The sequence below is a fragment of the Chiloscyllium plagiosum genome, unplaced genomic scaffold (genome assembly GCF_037043375.1).
Source record: "Chiloscyllium plagiosum isolate Xiang-an unplaced genomic scaffold, Cpla_swu_hap1 HiC_scaffold_7, whole genome shotgun sequence".
Taxonomy (NCBI): domain Eukaryota; kingdom Metazoa; phylum Chordata; class Chondrichthyes; order Orectolobiformes; family Hemiscylliidae; genus Chiloscyllium; species Chiloscyllium plagiosum.
Window position 1 is genome coordinate 48,177,201 of NW_028270145.1, and position 20,895 is coordinate 48,198,095.

General features: G+C 38.9%; 1 protein-coding gene across 4 annotated transcripts in view; it reads left to right on the plus strand.

The window, feature by feature from the left end:
• The window catches only part of LOC122551920 (titin), a 348,465-nt gene extending 331,776 nt beyond the window's left edge, over nucleotides 1-16,689 (plus strand). For all 4 annotated transcript variants that reach the window (XM_087988975.1, XM_087988977.1, XM_087988978.1 and 1 more), the window contains 15 exons: nucleotides 46-639; nucleotides 792-1,079; nucleotides 1,249-1,548; nucleotides 2,978-3,280; nucleotides 3,809-4,111; nucleotides 4,993-5,577; nucleotides 5,689-5,994; nucleotides 6,118-6,417; nucleotides 6,507-7,082; nucleotides 7,169-7,474; nucleotides 7,563-8,156; nucleotides 8,486-14,355; nucleotides 14,452-14,605; nucleotides 14,947-15,216; nucleotides 15,335-16,689. In XM_087988975.1, the coding sequence (XP_087845101.1) occupies nucleotides 46-639; nucleotides 792-1,079; nucleotides 1,249-1,548; nucleotides 2,978-3,280; nucleotides 3,809-4,111; nucleotides 4,993-5,577; nucleotides 5,689-5,994; nucleotides 6,118-6,417; nucleotides 6,507-7,082; nucleotides 7,169-7,474; nucleotides 7,563-8,156; nucleotides 8,486-14,355; nucleotides 14,452-14,605; nucleotides 14,947-15,216; nucleotides 15,335-15,633 (11,048 nt within the window). In that variant the 3' untranslated portion in view covers nucleotides 15,634-16,689. The remainder of the gene's footprint in view (nucleotides 1-45; nucleotides 640-791; nucleotides 1,080-1,248; nucleotides 1,549-2,977; nucleotides 3,281-3,808; nucleotides 4,112-4,992; nucleotides 5,578-5,688; nucleotides 5,995-6,117; nucleotides 6,418-6,506; nucleotides 7,083-7,168; nucleotides 7,475-7,562; nucleotides 8,157-8,485; nucleotides 14,356-14,451; nucleotides 14,606-14,946; nucleotides 15,217-15,334) is intronic.
• The last annotated feature ends 4,206 nt before the right edge of the window (nucleotides 16,690-20,895 follow it).

Consider the following 20,895-nt stretch of genomic DNA (forward strand, 5'->3'; position numbering starts at 1 on the left):
ATACAAACAAAATACTACAAAATAAAATGCCTGCTCTATTCTCAGATACACCTGGCCCCCCTGCTGCTGTTAATGTGAAGGAAGTCTCCAGAGATTCTGTTGTTATCACGTGGGATGTTCCAACAATTGACGGTGGAGCACCAGTAAACAATTACATAATTGAGAGACGTGAAGCTGCAATGAGAGCATTCAAGACTGTGACAGTTAAATGCAGCAAAACAATTTATAGAATAACTGGACTTATTGAGGGAACAATGTACTATTTCAGAGTCTTGCCTGAAAATATGTATGGCATCGGTGAACCATGTGAAACTGCTGATGCAGTGCTTGTCTCGGAAGTTCCTACGGTTCCACAGAAATTGGATATAATTGATGTCACAAAATCTACAGTCACACTAGCCTGGGAAAAACCACTGCATGATGGAGGCAGCAGACTGACTGGTTATGTTATTGAAGCATGCAAAGCTGGCACAGAAAGGTGGATGAAAGTCGCAACTCTCAAACACACAGTTTTTGAACATACTATACTCTCTCTCAATGAGTCTGAACAGTACCTGTTCAGAGTTAGCGCCCAGAACGAAAAGGGTGTCAGTGAACCAAGAGAGCTTGTAACTGCTGTCACTGTACAGGACCAAAAAGGTATGTGTAGGTTTAAGATAATTTTTCATGCCTAGATTCTAATTAAAAATAACAAGCATTAATGTGTGATCATGTATTTTGAATGTAAAAACCATTTTACTAAAAATACTATTTTACGAAGGAAAGTTTTAATTTTATTTTTCTTCTTACAGTGGTACCAAAGATTGATTTGGCCGGTATACCTCAAAAGACAGTTATTGTAAGTGCTGGCAGGCCAATTGAACTATCCATTCCAATTAGTGGCCGTCCACCTCCTGCTGTATCATGGTATTTTGAGGGAATGAAACTGAAGGAAACTGACCGCACTACTATAGAAAGACTTGCCAAAGCAGTAAAGCTTTCTATACGTGAAACCACCATAGATGATACTGGAGACTACATGCTTGAGGCAAAGAATGTTGCTGGAACTGTGACTGAAACCATCAAAGTTATCATTCTAGGTAAGTATTGGTCACAACCACTCTTTTAAAAAAACAATTACACTAGTGTCCAATTTTTGGTGCTTTGATCATTTTTCATGTCGTACATGGTTGTCATCTATACTAGTATACTGTTTGTAATACTATAATCATTTGGAAGTCTTGGATAACTGTATTAATTTACTTTCAGATAAACCAGGACAACCTGCAGGCTCAATCCGAATTGATGCAATCGATGCCACCACTGTCACCATCAGTTGGGATCCCCCAGAGAAAGACGGTGGTGCTGCCATTAGTGGTTACGTGGTAGAGCAACGTGATGCTCATCGCCCAGGCTGGCTTCCAATTTCTGAGTCTGTTACTAGGAATACATTCAAGTTTACTCACTTAAATGAAGGCAGTGAATATGTGTTCCGTGTGGCTGCCACAAACCGCTTTGGTATTGGATCATTTTTGCAATCTAGCATTGTGGAATGCAAGAGTGCCATAAGTAAGTTAAAGTATTTTATTAGCAATTAAAGATATCATGATATTAAGTTGTAGATGATTTCATCTTTAATCCCATCCTATGACATTGCCGTCTCTTGATTGTATTAATTATATTAGATTTCAACAACAGAAATTATGGTAATTCAACAATGATTAGATTCCGTAATTAAACAACTATTCAGACCCGCCAACTCTCACAAATTTATATGAGAGATACAATTTCTATGCAAGATTAAGTCCATCTCATGATCTTGCAGGAGGCTCTGAAATCTTCGCGTTTTAAAGGTTGCGTGTATTTTGGGGTAAAATTGAGGTGAATGTGATGTTTGTGTCCTCTGTTGCATGCTGCTGCTCACCACAGTGATTTCTTCTGTATTTCAAAATCTATTACCATGGCAACTTGAATCACATGGGCATTATATCCCAGGGATGCTGATTAGCTATTCTTTAAACTCTCTTTTACCTTGGAGATAAACAGCCAGTTTAAAGCACTACTGCTAACACTTCAGTATTGTCTCAACCTTGCAATTTTTTTTCTGTCCCAGTAAGTTAGTCTTGGGCTCTCTTTAGTCTCTCAATCAAACTACCCAAGTTTGCTGCCGAACAGATTTCAGGACAGGTCATATGAGTCCCTTATTTTACCTGAAAGGTACAGTGCTAAAACTTAGCAATCCTATAAACCTCATCAATGAAACAGAGCGTATAATATAGAAATAGGTTGTTAGACAAACTCATCCATTTATACTTCATATGAATCTTGTTCCACGTTATTACAGCTAACCCTATGAGAATATCATTCTGTTTCTTCCTGTATTATGAATTGTATTTACGAACTGTATTGAAAGAATGATAGAAGCTACTGTAATAGTAACCTTTACACGTAATTAGATAAATATACAAAGGCAACAAAAAAAGTGTTAAGAGGAGAAGTGAGGGAATGTGACTAATTGGATGGCTTTATCAGCACAGCATGATAGGCCCAATGTTGTATCATATGCTATATCATTCTAATAATATGTGTAGAGATAATAGGATTTTAAGAAATTTTTTCTGGAAAGCAATTCCAGATGCAGAAACACATATTTTGTAACAATCTGTTGTCCATTTTAGATTAAATATACCATTAATGGGCCTTGTAAACCAATGTCAATACATTTTGGTTTTTGTTTAAAAGAAAGCCACTCTTGGTTTCTATATTGAATTTCTTACTTTTGAAGAAATTGATCCTTGATTTACATTATGATGAGTTGGTGTAACTGAAATGTTTCTTCGCTGTTAAAAGGACTCTTTCCGATTCAAAAGAACTGATAGAATTCATGAAAATCTGAATCACTGTACATCTAAAAAATATCATTGAGCTTCGTTGCCACGTTGGTCACTAAAATGATTTTATGTGAGATAAAATACATTCATCCTTCTTTCTCCAATAGATGTACCTAGACCCCCTGGTACTCCTCACGTATTTGATGTCTCTCGTGATGGTATGACAATTACTTGGGAACCACCAATTGAAGATGGAGGTTCAGTGATCAATGGGTACATAATTGAACGGAAGGAACTAAAATCTGACCGATGGGTGAGAACTAACAAAGTACTTGTGACTATGACAAGATATCGTTCCACTGGTCTTATAGAAGGACTGGAGTATGAACATCGTGTGACAGCTGTGAATGCAAGAGGTGAAAGTAAACCAAGCAGACCCTCCAAATCTGCAGTTGCTATGGACCCAATAGGTAACGTGATACAATGTCAAAGTTTAATCAACAGATTTTCATTTTTAGAAATTATTTCCACAACTGAAATTTGTTTTGTTTTGAAAACACTTAAGGATAATACTGATCTTTACTGTGGCACTGTATTGCCAGACTTGAAAGTATTAATGATTAATTCTAAAAATTAGAAAAATTGTAAGGCACTCTTTACTGAATATTCTGTATCAATCACATTATATAATTTTACTCTCATAGCTTTGATTTCCCTTGTTGTTAAAGATGGAAAAGTGCAGTGGCTATATGCAAACTGACTTAATTATTCAAAGTTCTTTGAATGCTTAAAATTATTTACCAAAGCTGATAAGACTAAATGTATCACCCCACTGCAAACCTAACTATAATCAACTAACGTAGCATAAACCAAAGAACAAACCCCAACTTTTCTAGCTGCTTAATTTGCTCACAACTTTACATTGCTTAGCACTTTGTATAAGTTTACTTGGTTATAGTATTTACAATAAGAAATGAATTATTTGTTATATTACATAGATCCACCTGGCAAACCACAGAATCCAAGAGTTTCAGACACAACAAGAACATCTGTATCTGTGGCTTGGAATCCACCAGAAGATGAAGGAGGTTCCAAGGTCACAGGGTACCTTATTGAGATGCAAAAGGTTGATCAATATGAATGGACTAAGTGCAACACTACTCCAACAAAGATCTGTGAATACACACTGACTCATATGCCACAAGGAGCTGAATACAGGTTCCGTGTTATGGCTGTTAATGCTGGTGGTCCTGGTGAGCCTGCTGATGTGCCAGGAACTGTTAAAGTCACTGAAATGCTGGGTAAGAAATGCCGAAATTGTTATGCTTCATATCATGGTGGTTTTGTGTTATTTGGCTGTGTCTAATTTTAGGCTCTGTTTTGACCCATGAATTGATATCGATTAGATTCCCTACAGCATGGAAATAGGCCTTTCGGCCCAATAAGTCCACACCAACCCTCCAAAGAGTAACCCACCCAGACCCATTACTCTAAATTTACCCCTGACTATCGCACCAAACACTACGGGCAATTTAGCATTGCCAATTCACTTAACCTGCACATCTTTGGATTGTGGAAGGACACAGGAGCAAACCCGGGCAGACATGGGGAGAATTTGCAAACTCCACACAGACAGTTCCCCAAGGCAGGAATCAAACCCAGGTTCCTAGCGCTGTGAGGCAGCAGTGCTAACCACGGAGCCACCATGCCACCCCAATATAATTAACAGTAAAGTCTGTTGACTTATGCAATGCACATTCAGAGTTGTCAGCAGTCCTAAAATACCAACTAATAATCTGAAAGGGAACTTCTATCCTCTGATCCACTTGCTGTGATATGACTTGTATTTCCACATTGGGAAATCGGGGCATGCAATTGCTGAAATGACTAAATGAAGACATCTTTAAATGTTCAAGGTCATTAGTAAAAATGCTTTTAAATGTCATTTCCCATCATCAGTAATTGAACTCACAATGATCAAAGGAAAGGTTGGGGGAGGAACAGTATGTTTACATCCATGTATGCACTACTGCAGCACTGCATAAGTCATATCTGAAAGGCACCAAATTGGAAATACCATGCTTTGAACTGACTTGATTTATGATATAGTTAAACTGAGTTGTAAGAAGTCACAATGTATGATTTGTATTTTTATTTATTAAAGTTGGATTTCTTTTTTCAGAATATCCTGATTATGAACTTGACCATCAATATCTTGAGGGTCTGATTGTAAGACAAGGTGGGGTAATCAGGCTAACAGTGCCCATAAAAGGCAAACCTATTCCCATCTGCAAATGGACAAAGGAAGGCCGTGATGTTAGCATGCGAGCAATGATTGCCACTTCTGACACTGAAACTGAACTTGTGATAAAGGAAGCAGATAGAGATGATTCAGGCACATATGACTTGATTCTTGAAAACAAATGTGGCAAAAAGACAGCATACATTAAGGTGAAAGTTATTGGAAACCCTGATCCTCCACAAGGACCACTTGAATTTGATGATATTCAAGCTCGTTCTGTCAGAGTCAGTTGGAGACCTCCTGCCGATGATGGTGGTTCTGATATTATTGGGTACATTGTTGAGAGACGTGAGGTACCCAAAACAGCCTGGTATACTGTTGATTCCAGAGTAAAGGAGAATTCCATATTTGTTAAGGGCCTGAAAGAAAATGTGGAATACCACTTCCGTGTCTCTGCTGAAAACCAATTTGGTATTAGCAAAGCTCTAAAATCAGAAGAGCCAGTTGTACCAAAGACACCACTAAGTAAGTAGAACAATATTTGTTTTAGTCTTAAGGTAAATGTTATGTTATCCTACCCTTGAATTTAAGTGCTTAATTTTTCACACACTAGCTAATTCAATACTGCCATTCTAGATCCTCCAGAGCCTCCAAGCAATCCACCAGAAATACTAGATGTCACCAAAACGTCTGTCAGCCTGTCCTGGTCAAGGCCTAGAGATGATGGTGGATCACGTGTCACTGGCTATTTTATTGATCGCAAAGAGTCTACTACAGATAAATGGGTGCGGCAAAACAAGACCCATATTACCACAACAATGTATACAGTTACTGGACTTGTCCCAGATGCTGAATATCAATTCCGTATTATGGCACAGAATGACGTAGGTCTTAGTGATCCAAGCCCACCATCTGACGCTGTCCTTTGCAAGGATCCATTTGGTATGTTTAATTGATTCTATATAAATCCATTGTATGAATATGTAGTTTATAAATTTCAATTATAGCACAATTGTTCAATCTTACTATTAAAGTTAATATAATTTGAACAATTATTTTTCACAGATAAACCAAGCCAACCCGGAGAGATTGAGGTGGTTTCTGTCACGAAGGATAGCATCACTGTAGAGTGGGAACGTCCTGAATGTGATGGTGGCAAGGAAATTATTGGTTACTGGGTTGAGTATCGCCAGTCTGGTGACAGTGCATGGAAGAAATGTAACAAGGATCGAATAAAAGACAGACAGTTTACACAGGGTGGTCTTCTGGAAGCCACAGAATATGAATTCAGGGTCTTTGCAGAGAATGAGACTGGTGTTAGCAGACCTCGTAGAACCATTATGGCTATCAAGACGAAATTGACTTGTATGTACATTTATTCATATTTTAATAATATATATTTTTGTGTTATTAGAAATGATTCCTACTCATGGCTTCTTCTATCTCACCAACAGCTGGAGAAGAACCATGTGTGAAACAAGAAATTGCTGAAGTAATTGCTAAGCTAGGTGAACCAGCTAAGCTGACGTGCCAGATCCTTGGTAGACCACTTCCTGAAATTAGATGGTATCATTTTGGAAAAGAATTGCATCAAAGCCGCAAATACAAAATGAGTTCAGATGGACGTAATCATTCCATTACCATTATGACGGATGATCAGGATGATGAAGGCTTATATACATGCAAGGCTACTAATGATGCTGGAGAAACTGAGATCAGTGGTAAAGTATTGCTCGAAGCTACTCCACATTTCCACCCTGCATTCGTATTAAAAGAGCAATATCACATTGGCGTTGGTACGAGTCTTCGCATCCATGTTGCATACATTGGACGTCCTGTGCCTGCTATTCGCTGGTTCCATGGAAACAAACTCTTGACGGATTCAGATGCAATTTCAATAGAAAACACAGAACACTATACTCATCTTGTAGTGAGAAATGTTACACGGAAGAATCATGGTGGAAAATACAAAGTGCAACTCAGCAATGCATTTGGAACAGTTGATGCAACATTTAATGTTGAGATCAAAGGTAATGTATTGTAAATTTATATTGTAATTATTGTGAGATAATTTCACTCAAATAGTATGTCTAATACCATCTAAATTTACATATAGATAAACCAGATAAGCCTGAAGGACCAATTGTAATTGATGCTTTGCTGAAGAATTCTGCAGTAATCAGTTGGAAGCCACCACTTGATGACGGAGGCGCCATGATTACAAACTACATTGTGGAAAAATGTGAAGCCAAAGAAGGTGAAAAATGGAACCTCGTGTCATCCTCGATTGCTGGCACATCTTGTAGAATTGTAAATCTCATTGATGGTGCTGGTTACTACTTCCGTGTTTCTGCTCAGAATCAGTTTGGCATCAGCAAGCCATTAGAGGTTTCCTCTGTTGTCATCATCAAGAGTCCATATGGTAAGTATCTGCATATATTAAGTTGTTTCATGTCCACTCTCTTCCTGTATCTTGAATTGTTATATATGAACTTTATTCCTCCCTGCAGAGAAGCCTGGAATACCAGCTAAGCCTGTTGTAACTGCAGTCACAAAGAACTCTTGTGTGGTTTCATGGAAACCACCTGCCAGTGATGGTGGAGCAAAGATCAGAAATTATTACCTTGAAAAACGAGAGAAGAAACAGAATAAATGGATTGCTGTAACAACTGATGAAATACATGAAACTGTTTACTCTGTGAAAGGTCTTATCGAGGGCTTGGAGTATGAGTTCCGTGTCAAGTGTGAAAACCTTGGTGGTGAGAGTGACTGGAGTGAAATATCTGAACCCGTTGTTCCAATGTGTGATGTACCCATCACTGCACCACAGTTCAAAGAAGAAATTCGCAATTTGAGTGTGAAATATAAGGGCACTGCCACTTTTGTTTGCAAGATTACTGGTCATCCCAAACCTGTTGTGAAATGGTTTAAACAAGGGAAAGAAATTGAGCCTGATGGTGAAAAATTAAGGATCCATGAATTCAAAGGAGGTTACCACCAGTTGGTAATTACTAATGCCACAGGAGATGATGCCTCTGTTTATCAAGTTCGAGCAGTCAATCAAGGAGGTTCCATTTCATCAACCGTCTCTTTGGATGTTGATGGTATGTATTACATAGTAATTACTCAAACATGCTGTGTAATAATGAGAAGGTATATTTCTATAAGCACGTGGGATGCAATTTGTCTTGGGTTAGTGCCAAATGGATCAGCATCTCATTTTGCAAGCCACTGATTATCTTTTCCATTGATTTACCTCTTCATTGAAATCAATGGAACAAAAAATCGGATGGGCATAATACAGACTGTTGGTTCACTATTGCCCATTTTGCTCCTAAGACTAGCTTTGCCCCTGTTAAGTTCATTGTTTTGTATGAAATCATTGCCTTTCAGTATTCACATTCATTTCTGAAACGTTTCCTTTTTTTTCCAGTTCCTGCCAAGATTCACCTACCCAAGCATCTAGAAGGCATGGGTGCAGTTCACGCTCTCCGTGGTGAAATAGTAAGCATTAAGATTCCTTTCAGTGGCAGACCTGATCCTGTAATCACATGGCAGAAGGGTCAAGATCTTATTGACAATAATGGTCACTACCAAGTAATAGTCACAAGATCATTTACATCTCTTGTGTTCCCTAATGGAGTTGACAGAAAAGATGCTGGTTTCTATGTTGTATGTGCCAAGAACAGATTTGGCATTGATCAACAAACAGTTGAATTGGATGTAGCTGATGTGCCTGACCCACCAAGAGGACTTCAAGTCAGTGACATTACACGTGATTCTGTTGTTTTAACATGGAATCCTCCAGCCAATGATGGTGGAAGCAGAGTCATTAACTATGTTATTGAGAAATGTGCAACAACAGCAGAGATGTGGATTCGTGTTGCACAGTCACGTGATACACACTACACTGTTGTGAATCTCTTTGGCAAGACCAGCTACCAATTTCGTGTGATCGCTGAGAACAAGTTTGGCCAGAGTCGGCCATCAGAGCCAACTGAACCTATAGTCACTAAAGAAGATAAGACGAGAGTCCTGAACTATGATGAAGAGGTTGATGAATCACTAGAGATCACCAAATGCAAAGCTACCCATTCTACTATTAAAGAACTTCACAGTCGATTCACAATTGCTGAAGAGCTGGGGCGTGGACACTTCAGTATTGTCCATCGGTGTATTGAAAATACGAGTAAGAAAACATACATGGCAAAGTTTGTTAAAATAAAGGGTGCTGATCAGGTGCTGGTGAAGAAAGAAATTGAAATTCTTAATATTGCTAGGCACCAGAATATCCTTTGGTTATATGAATCATTTGAGAGCCTTGAAGAATTGGTCATGGTCTTTGAGTTCATTTCTGGTCTTGATATCTTCGAGCGTATTAATACAACCACATTTGAACTGAATGAAAGAGAAATTATCACTTATACCCGCCAAATCTGTGAAGCACTTGAGTTTCTACATAGTCAGAATGTGGGTCATTTTGATATCCGACCAGATAATATAATCTACACCACAAGAAAGAGCTCTGTTATTAGGATTGTTGAACTTGGGCAGGCCAGACAACTCATACCTGGTGATAATATTAGACTCCAATTCACCGCAGCAGAGTATGCAGCCCCTGAACTCCATCAACATGACATGGTCAGTTCAGCTACTGACATGTGGTCAGTGGGTGTGCTTGTGTATATACTTCTTAGTGGTCTGAATCCATTTATCGCAGAAACAAACCAACAGGTTATTGACAAGATTACTCAAGCAGAATATAGCTTTGAGGACGAAGCTTTCCAAGATGTTACCACTGAAGCTTTAGATTTTGTTGATCGCCTTTTAGTCAAAGAAAGGAGGGCTCGGATGACAGCTGCTGAAGCTCTTGAACATACATGGTTGAAACAGAAGACAGAGAAAATGAGTACCAAAGTAATTAAGACATTGAGACACAGAAGATACTATCAGACCCTTGTTAAGAAAGAATTGAACTTTGTTGTGTCTGTTGCTCGAATTTCTTCTGGTGGATCTGTAAGAGTTCAAAGAGGAGTTACAGTTGCAAAAGTTAAGATAGCTCCAATCGAAATTGGCCCAATTGCAGGGCAGATTATGCATGCTTTTGCTGAAGAAGGTGGCCATGTTAGGTATATCTGCAGGATAGAAAATTATGATCAATCTACCGAAGTCACTTGGTATTTTGGTGTTAGGCAACTGGAATCCAGTGACAAATATGAAATTACATACCAAAATGGTTTGGCCACAATGTATGTTAAAGACATAAACAAGACAGATGACGGTACGTACAGATGCAAAGTTGCAAATGACTATGGTGAAGACAGCTCCTACGCAGAACTGTTTGTAAGTGGTGTTAGAGAAATGCGTAAATTCTACATGGAGCGCAGGGTGAAGAAAGTAAAACGTAAAGTTGATACTATGAGGCTCCTTGAGAGGCCACCAGAGTTTACTCTGCCTTTGTATAAGCGCTCTGCATATATTGGTGAAGATGTCAGATTTGGTGTTACTATAACAGTTCACCCTGAACCACGGGTAACATGGTTGAAATCTGGACAGAAGATCAAACCTGGTGAAGATGACAGAAAATATACCTTTATATCTGACAAAGGTCTTTATCAACTGATCATTCACAACGTAACAACTGATGATGATGCTGAATACACAGTACTAGCTCGCAATAAGTTTGGTGAAGACAGCTGCAAAGCCAAATTAACAGTATTACCTCACCCACCTGCACCAGATACTACTTTGAGACCAATGTTTAAGCGCTTGTTGGCAAATGCAGAGTGCATGGAAGGCCAAAGTGTTCGTTTTGAATGCAGGGTATCTGGCATACCACCTCCTGCTCTGAAATGGGAGAAAGATGGACAGGATTTAGCACTAGGTCCTAACGTTGAAATTGTCCATGAAGGTTTGGACTACTATGTTCTGCACATTAGGGATACTTTACCAGAAGACTCCGGCATTTACAGAATCACTGCTACTAACAGTGCTGGATCTACAAGCTGCCAGGCATATCTAAAAGTTGAGCGTATGACCTACGTCAAGCGTCAGTATGAGAGTGAGGAGGAACGGCAGCAATATGCTGAGAAACAAATCAGCAAGACTATAAGAATGGCTGAAATTCTTGCAAACGTTGAAGCTGTTCCACTGACAGCAGTAGCAAAGGAAGCTCTGCGAGAAGCTGCAATAATGTACAAACCAGCTGTCAGCACCAAGAACGTGAAAGGTGAATATGAAATTGCAAAGGTAGAAAAAATAAAGGAAGAAAAACGGCTTCGCATGCCTTACGATATTCCAGAACGTCGTGTACATGCCCCAAGTGCAATTGAAGAAGATCAAGAGATCAAACATTTTGTGCCATTGTCTGATATGAAATGGTATAGGAAATTGAGAGACCATTATGAAATGCCTGGGCCCATAGAGAGAATTGTAACAAAACGACCAAAGCGAATCCGTCTCTCGAGATGGGAGCAATTTTATGTTATGCCTTTGCCACGTTTTACTGATCAGTATAAGCCTAAATGGCGCATACCAAAAATATCACAAGATGATCTTGAAACAGTTAGGCCAGCTCGAAGGCGCACACCATCTCCTGACTACGAAATGTACTACAGACCAAGAAGGAGGTCTCTTTGTGATTTGTCGGATGACGACTTACTCCGTCCTGTTGATGAGTACCTTTCAATGAAGAGAGTAGAAGAGGAAAGATTACGGCTCGAGGAGGAACTTGAATTAGGATTTTCTGCTTCACCCCCAAGCCGCAGCCCTCCACGTTTTGAGTTGTTAGCACTTCAGCAAAAATTTCAACAAACACAGTTTGCTACAGCAAAGGAAGAGGAAAAATATAGAAAATACCAAAGATATCATATACCTTCCAAATCTGAAGCTGGCCCGAGTTATATAGATCTCCGACAACGCCACGAAAAAGCTGTTTATAGACCACCGAAACAAAAGCAACGAATGATAGAAGACAAAGAAGATGAAGAGCTGCTTCGACCAATTGCTACAGTCCAGAAATTGTCTGGCTACCAAAAAGAGCTAGAGCGTATGGAATATGAAGAAAAAGTAAGAATGCAAAGTCGACGAGAAAGAGCAATTTTCGTGTCAAAATCAGAGGAAGAAGAAGAAGAACAAGCCATCGACGTTAAGGAATACACTCGCAGAGAATCTCCATCTGTCTCGAAATTTCTCAGAAGAAGAAGATCGCTTTCCCCATCTTATATTGAATTGATGCGACCAGTATCTGAACTAATCAGAACTCGGCCACGCCCTGCAGAATTTGAAAGCGAGGGCCCAGAGAGACGATCTCCTACACCAGAGAGAACACGTCCGCGTTCCCCAAGTCCAGTATCTCGAGAGAGCTCACTTTCACGCTTTGAAAGGAGTGCCAGATTTGACATCTTTTCACGCTATGAATCAATGAAAACTGCTTTAAAGACAAAGAAGACTTCAGAAGGAAAGTACGAAGTTCTTACTCAACAACCTTTCAGCCTTGACCATTGTCCACGGATAACTTTGAGAATGCGTTCTCATCGCATCCCTTGTGGTCAAAATACCAGATTTACTCTAAATGTTCTGTCCAAGCCAAGGGCTGAAATTAGGTGGTACCACAATGGTAGGGAAATTCAAGAAAGCGATAAGTATCGTTTTACTGATATGAATGGTGTACTAACACTGGAAATTCGTGATTGCCAGCCTGAAGACAGTGGAACCTATCGTGTTGTTAGTTCTAATTACAAAGGAGAGGCTTCTGATTATGCAACACTAGACATTACAGGAGGTGACTACATTACCTATGTATCCCGCCGTAGAGATGAAGAACAACCAAAATTAATTGTGCCAGAACTAACAAAGACTGATTTTTACCAATTTTCTACATTCAAAAAATCAAGTGAAATGGAAGAGGTCAGTGAGATGAAGGAAACTAAAATAAAAGAGTCAGAAGTAAGAGAATCAATGAGTTCTGAAATGTATGCTTCAAAAGAAACATCACTTCATGCATCCAAGCGAATGCATGCTGCCAGAATAATAACAAAACCACAGTCAGTCACAGTAACAGAGGGAGAGTCTGTTAGATTTTCTTGTAGCTTTGACGGTGAGCCAACACCAACTGTAACATGGATGCATGCTGGGAGAACAATTACATCCTCTCGACACTTATTTATCATGACAACACTGGATAAATCTACCTTTACAATTTCATCAGTTCAATCTTCTGATGAAGGAAGCTACAAAATAGTGGTAGAAAATTCTGAAGGAAAAGAAGAAGCACAGTTTACTCTGACTATCCGAAAAGCTGGAGCAAAAGAAGCAGGTAAGGTAAAGACCCCTGAACCTCGTACAAAGTCTGCAGAGGCAATGAAGGCTCCCAAAAGGGTCAAATCTCCAGAACTAGTCACCTTGCCGCCAAGAGTTAAGTCACCTCCAACTCTCAGAACACCTTCCGCAGAACGAGTGGAGATCCCTGCAAGCGCTCCACCTAAGATTTCCCAAGAATTGAGAACTGAAGTTGCTGAAGATGGTACAGTAAAACTCACATGTGCTGTTGAAAGCACAGTTTTGAATGTGAAAGAATTAACTTGGTTCAAAGATGGACGTAAAGTAAGGGAGAATAGTCACTACAAATTGGAATATGCTGCTAATGGAGTCTATAATCTCAGTATCCATGGAATTAATGCAAGTGATGAAGGCGAATACACTTGTGAAATCACTGGTGAAGGTGGTGTATCCAAAACCACTTTTTCTTTCACTGGTCAAGTATTCAGAAACACTGTTGCCAAAGTGGCCAAGATAACAGAATCAAAAGCAGCTGCTCAGAAAAAAGCTGCTAAATCATATGGAAAAACAGAGGTAATTCAGGAACAAATTGTGAAAAAGGAACTTAAGACAGCATACACAGAAATTACAGCTACACGGGTACAAATGACTGCAATTGAAGGCCAAAAGGCCGTACTTAAGGCCAACATACCAAATGTTTCTGATGTGAAATGGGTTTCAAATGGTGTGGAGCTTTTCAATTCAGAAGATTATCGATATGGTGTATCTGGAAATGACCACACCTTAACTATCAAGAAGATCAGTTTCAGAGATGAAGGTGCAATCACCTGTGAAGCGAAAACAGAGCATGGAATAATTAAATGTCAATTTGATTTAACAGTTAAGCACAAACAATCAAATGCTCCAGCATTCATTACACAGCCCAAGTCCCAAAATGTTAATGAAGGACAAAATGTAGCATTTACTTGTGAAATATCAGGAGATCCTTCTCCAGAGGTTGAATGGATGAAAGACAACCAACCTGTAAGTATTCAGGATTTCTCCACATTTATCTGGTTTTCCAATTCAAATTATTTTAGCATATTTTTTGGTATATAATGAATTTGTTTCATATTTCAGATTGCAATTTCAAGAAATTTAAGAGTGAGTCGTTTGAAAAACAAGTACACTCTAGAAATTCTGAGTGCTGCAATTTCTGACAGTGGAAAATACACTGTAACAGCAAAGAACTTCCATGGGCAATGTTCTGCAACAGCATCTTTGGTTGTACTGGGTATGCTATTGCCTAAAATGTATTAATGTTGTTGTTATTAGCCTATCTCCATTTCTGTACAGCTAAGTTACGGTAATATTTTATCAAATCCAAATTTAACTTGCTTCAGTACAATGTATAAAGACAGTCTGGTGACTAATTAAATAACATTCTGATAAATTTGTACTTTTGCAGTACAAAATTGATGCAGACCTTTTCATGCTTTATTTGTCCAACTTGCAAATAACATATAAAATGCTGTAGAGGATTGACATTTTTGATATTTGTTTGAGAATTTAACTTGCCAGTTATGTCAAAAGTGAGGCCATTTATGCATCATATCTGTTTGCTTTGCTCCACAGCTCTAATTGAAGAACCGTCTAAAATGGTACTTCTAGGGACTGGTGCTTCTGCTAGCATGCAGGGACATTTCTCTTCGAAGACAATGCAAATGACCCAACAAGAGGCCATCAGCAGCATGAGTGAAGTTAAATTTGCCAGCATGTCCTCGAGTAGCATGTCATCTTTCAAAGAATCAAAGCTATCAATGAGCTCTAGTTCTTTTATGGAGCATTCCAGTATGACTCAAATGGAAACAAGTTCTGGCAAAATGCTAACTGGTTTTACTAAAGGTGACATTAAGTCAATATTAAACATTTTAAAGTGTCTGATTCTATTAAGTGCCTCTATTTATGTCAATATGCTAGAAAAAAAATACTAATTTGTTTGCTGTATATTTTTTTCTTACAGGAACTTCTCCTAAAATTGAAGCTTTACCATCAGATATCACCACTGAGAAGGGAAAGGTTCTGACAGTGGCTTGTGCTTTCTCTGGTGATCCTATGCCTGAAGTAAAATGGTCACGTGGGGGAAAACCTCTTTCTGATGATGAGGATGGTGGCAGATTTCACATTGAAACAACAGATGATCTAACGACACTTATTATTACAGATGTCAAAGAAAAAGATGCAGGACGCTACACTCTAAGACTCACAAATGAATTTGGATCAGATTCTGCCACTGTAAATATTAAAATTAGATCAATTTAAGGATTTGAATTCACTAACGTGTAATTGATTAAACTTCAAAATAGATACCTTAACTGTTATGAACTTGAATTTCTGACTTGTATATATTATTTTACATTTTTTTTATCTGACACGACATTGTGCATTTATACCAAACTAGACAATATCTGAACAAATGGTAGATTGTGCATTATGGAATTATTGCACTTGGATTTAGGAATTTTTAACCATTTTCTGTGACATGTACATACTGTATATAGCCGAACTAAACGGTTATGGAAGTTTTGTACTTCTTGTTTTATGAGATTTTTAATGGAACATTTGAAAAAGATTGTTGGCAGGGGAAAGTTTGAATAGGACGACTACCTTGTTCAACTTGGAACTAAAATTTGTGCCTCAACAAAATGTTGATGTCTAAGAATACCTCAGCAGGTAGAGAGGCTCCCTGCTGAAGACAGCCTGAACCCAAAAGATGATACTATGCACAGTACCTGGATACGTGCAATACAAATTTATGGAATTAGAAGGTGACGTCTGTGGTGCTATTTACATATACCCTCCTGCAAATAACATCACAAGACTTTAGCCAATGAACCGACTATGTCATTTTACCTTTTATTAAAGACAAGATGGTCAACTATGAATACAAAGTACTCGCGGCCATTACTTTGTATCACCATCTTAAATGTGCACTATTTCCAACATAGTAACTATTTGGATAGTTTGAATGAAAAATAACATCAACCTGGCCATATCCTCACTTCACCAAACTGTTCCAATTACTCCTATGTGGAAATAGTGCTAACTCAAGGAGGTTCAGATTATCCATGGAGTGCACTGACTTTGTGTGATAATTGTAGAATTTTATTTCATGTTATCTGTATTAAGGGCATAAGTAACAGAAAGTAACTACGATGACAAAAACATCTTTGTGCTCCAACATTTTAATGCCCTATGCAGTAACTTTATTTAGAGAAATAAGTAGTGTTTATTTAATTTTATTGAGCCTCCTTGAGAATTAGTAAAGTAAAATTTAATTCTGATTGTGAAATAAAGCATGCTTTCTGCACCTACAAATGTTTTCTTTCTTTTTTTTTGTTTGTGACTTCAGTCAATGGAAGGCATAACAGACACAAAGCATACAAAATACTTAATAAATTTAGTAACTTCACAAATTTATCGCAGGATAAAAAGAGAATTCACAAAATAATGTTATTCACATGAACTTAAAAAAGTACTTTAAAAAAGGGCAGAGTTTTTTCAGTCCCCTGCTAGCAGATTTGCAGGCAGGGGGAGGGGAGTTTAAATATCCCTGAACACACTCGCACTGCTCCTTGTCTGTATCTGATTTTTCTATAATTTGACAATGAGCAGATGGAGCCCAGGATGGTCTGCACACTCTTGCCCTAACTGAGTTTTTAGAGTCTCAATTTAGGTGTTTTTCCCGTCAAACCTCAATTTTGGTCATCCTCGGTCTCCCTGCTCAGGACTCAGACAAAAAAATCAAAGGTGACTATTCTCTATTGTAATGTGTTGGAAAATCCATCGGGTTCATTAATGTCCTTTTGGGAATGTAAAATCATTTTTTACCTAGTCTGTCCTATATGTATGCCAGACCCATTGCAATGTGATTGACTCTTTATCTGCCCTCTGGGCAATTAGGGATGAGTAATAAACACTGGACTAGGCAATGATGCACACATCCTTAAATTGTTTCAAAAGGTGGGGACATCTTCTTCAAGAACTCCTTTCCACCTTGGGTGCTCTGTCATCCAAATGTTTGGTATCTCACAGGTGCTCCCTCCTTTCTGGTCTCTCGATCAAACTCACATCCTCCTTGGCTTTGCAATGTGTCAGATTTTATTTAAGGTGGCAATATTTGGGAAATGTATAAGTAGTTATATCACTTCCAGAATGCATTTAATGGGTTCTAACAAGCTACTGTCAGCAAAAATGGAAACAAATGGAACTGAAATAATTCAGTTGACAGGATATGACGAATGGATTCTCCAAAGATACACACTGGGGCTTCACCATTTATATACAATTACTAACATTTTAGTAACAATGTCGCCAAATCTGTTGTTGGCATTGTTAGGTGGCACAGTGGGTAACATAAATGGGAGCAAAGGGCTAGTGATATGTTTAGGAGTGGGTAAAACTGGCAGGTGGAATTTGATGTGCAGAAGCGTGAAGTCACCCAGTTTGAATATAACAAAAGACAAGATAGAATATTGTCCACCTGGTAAGAAGAGCACAGAAATCTAGGGGTATGTATTCTGAAATCACTTAAAGCTTTTTGAAAAAAATAATTTATAAAGTGGATGGAATGATAGCCTTTATCACAAATGTCTAAAATACAAGGATTTGGAAGTAATATCACATCTTAATTAGAACACAGCTTATGAAAAGCATAGTGGTTTGCAGTGTATACATTTTTACTGAAATGATACACAGACCAAAAGGGATCAGTTAAGAGGACAGATTTCATAGAATAGATATATATTCAAAGGATTCTAACAATTTAAAAGGTAAAAGGTGATCTAATTGTCTAATTAAAGGGTTTCAGATAATTAAATGATCTGACAGGGTAGATAACATTGCTCTCAGGTTGGGATAAGGGAGTATTTCATCATTAAATAAAGGTAGTATAGATTTAAAACTCTCCCTCAAAAGGCAATTTCAAGCCTTGCAGCGTCCCCATTGTAGCAGATTCTTAAGGAATTGAGATTCCTGAAAAATTTAAAATTCCACTGGGCAATCCCTCTGGAACACTTTGAAACTGTCCATTTAAATCAGAGAATTCAAAGGGATTCAAATGAACTTAAGTGAATATTTAGACCATTAAATACTGGGTCTAACTCGTGACTAAATATTCAACACATCCTATACTTAACACACCCACCACCACAACACCCTTTAAACCCCTCAGCCCCTGACTTGACCACCTTTCTCCCTCCAACATTATTCTGCTCCCAACCGCCCCTTACTCTGTCACCTGACATGCACATGCCACCCACAATCACCAGATCTGACTACCCTTGCCACTGGATCTGACCAAACCCATCCTATCATCAGATCTGAAACCGCCCACAGATCCAATCCCATCACCCCATCTAACCCTATTTCTCCCACTCATCCCGATCTATCCTTTCCATCTTGCACCCTTGGAACCCTATCCCCCTCTCCCACTTGTCATCCTACTGACTTGGCATCTTGTCCTCTCCCCATCTCGCACATGTCCCCTACCCATCTGGCACCCTAACCCCAGGACCCTGACCATCTGTCACCCTGCCCTCATCCCATATTTACCTCGTTCTGATCACTTGACAGCAGTTGCCAGCATGACAGGGAGGACCTTTAAATTTCAGAATTCAGCAGCTTATGCCTGTGAAAAGGAGGCCGGGTTCTGCACTATATGAAAACTGTTAGAATGGAAGTATGCCATTGTATTTCGGAAGGAGTTCTAATTGAAATCTCATCCCAGAAATGTTGAGCTCCCAACTTTCATAAAAAGGGCCCAAGTGTAACCTTCTCACCCTTCATCTCTAGTCTATTTATCTAACTTCCCCTAAATAAGTCCTTCCCCCCCCACCTTAACTACTTTTTGTGATAGCTATTTTTTTCACATTCCAACAATTCTTTGAGGTGAAGATTCCCCAGAATTCCTTAACTATAAGATAGTCATTAATAATGTCTGGCCACCAGTCCTGGACTTGACCCAAGCAGAAGGATCTTCTCTAACTTAAAAGCCTATCAAACTTTTTCATAATCTTCCCAATCTTTATCTGGTCACTCCTCACCCTGCTCATTTTTAGGGAAAGGAACCCCAGTCTGTTCAATCTTTCCTAATTTGTAATACGTCTCATTTCTTGTATCGTCTGAATTTTTTCACTTTTCTGGTGTCTATATACCATTTTAATAAAATCAGGAAGTGCTGGAACAATTCAGCAGTTCTGGAAGTGTTTGTGAAGAGAAAAACAAAGATAAAATTACAAGTCCAACATGAGTCTTCAGGACTTTTATATAGACCTTTGCTTCACTATCTCACATAGATAATTACTTTTTGAGCCTATATGATCTCATTATTCTGTCCATTAAAACATACCATCTCCAACCTATCTATGTTGAGGTTAAGTTATCAATTACATTAAAAAAACGAAACAACTGTGGATGCTGGAAATCAAACAAAAACATAAAATGCTAGAAAAGCTCAGCAGATCTGGCAGTATCTGTGGACTGAAATCAGAGTTAACCTTTCAGGTCCAGTGACCCCACTTCACAGCCCAATTTGTCAATTACATACATTCAAGTTCATTTATATCCCCATATATTCTGTTAGACTCCACCTCTGTATTAATCTATTCCTTAACTCGTTATCAATAAAGGTATTAAGGGAATAAAACTGAATTGAAATACAAAACAGCAATGATCTTATTGAATAGCAAAACACTCGCAGGAATCCGATTCACGAGAGAAGAAGAAAAGGATAGCCAACTCCCATTCCTAGACGTGATGGTACAGAGAACACCAGATGGAGAATTCACTACAAGAGTATACAGGAAAGCCACACACACAGACCAAGTCCTAAACTATGAAAGTAACCACCCCAAGACACACAAACGAAGCTGCATCAGGACACTATTCAAAAGGGCCACAACACACTGCAGTACACCAGGACTGCAAAAAGAAGAAGAGGAACACCTATATAAGGTATTCGCCAAAAACGGATACCCGCGCAACTTCATCAGCAGATGCCTAAGAGAAAGACCACGGAACGAGGACATACCACAACCAAAAGGACGAGCCACACTACCATACATCAGGAGCATCTCGGAACTGACTGCCAGACTACTGCGACCCCTAGGACTCATAACGGCACACAAACCAACAGCCACACTCAGACAACTCACCAGAACGAAGGACCCGATACCCAACATGAGCAAGACGAATGTAGTGTACAAAATACCATGCAAGGACTGCACTAAACACTATATAGGACAAACAGGAAGACAGCTAACAATCCGCATACATGAACATCAACTAGCCACGAAACGACACGACCAGCTATCCTTAGTAGCCACACACGCAGACAACAAGCAACATGAATTCGACTGGGACAACACTACTATCATAGGGCAAGCCAGACAGAGAACAGCCAGGGAATTCCTAGAGGCATGGCATTCATCCACAAACTCCATCAACAAACACATCGACCTGGACCCAATATACCAACCACTACAGCGGACAGCTGAAACTGACAACCGGAAGCGGCAGGGACAG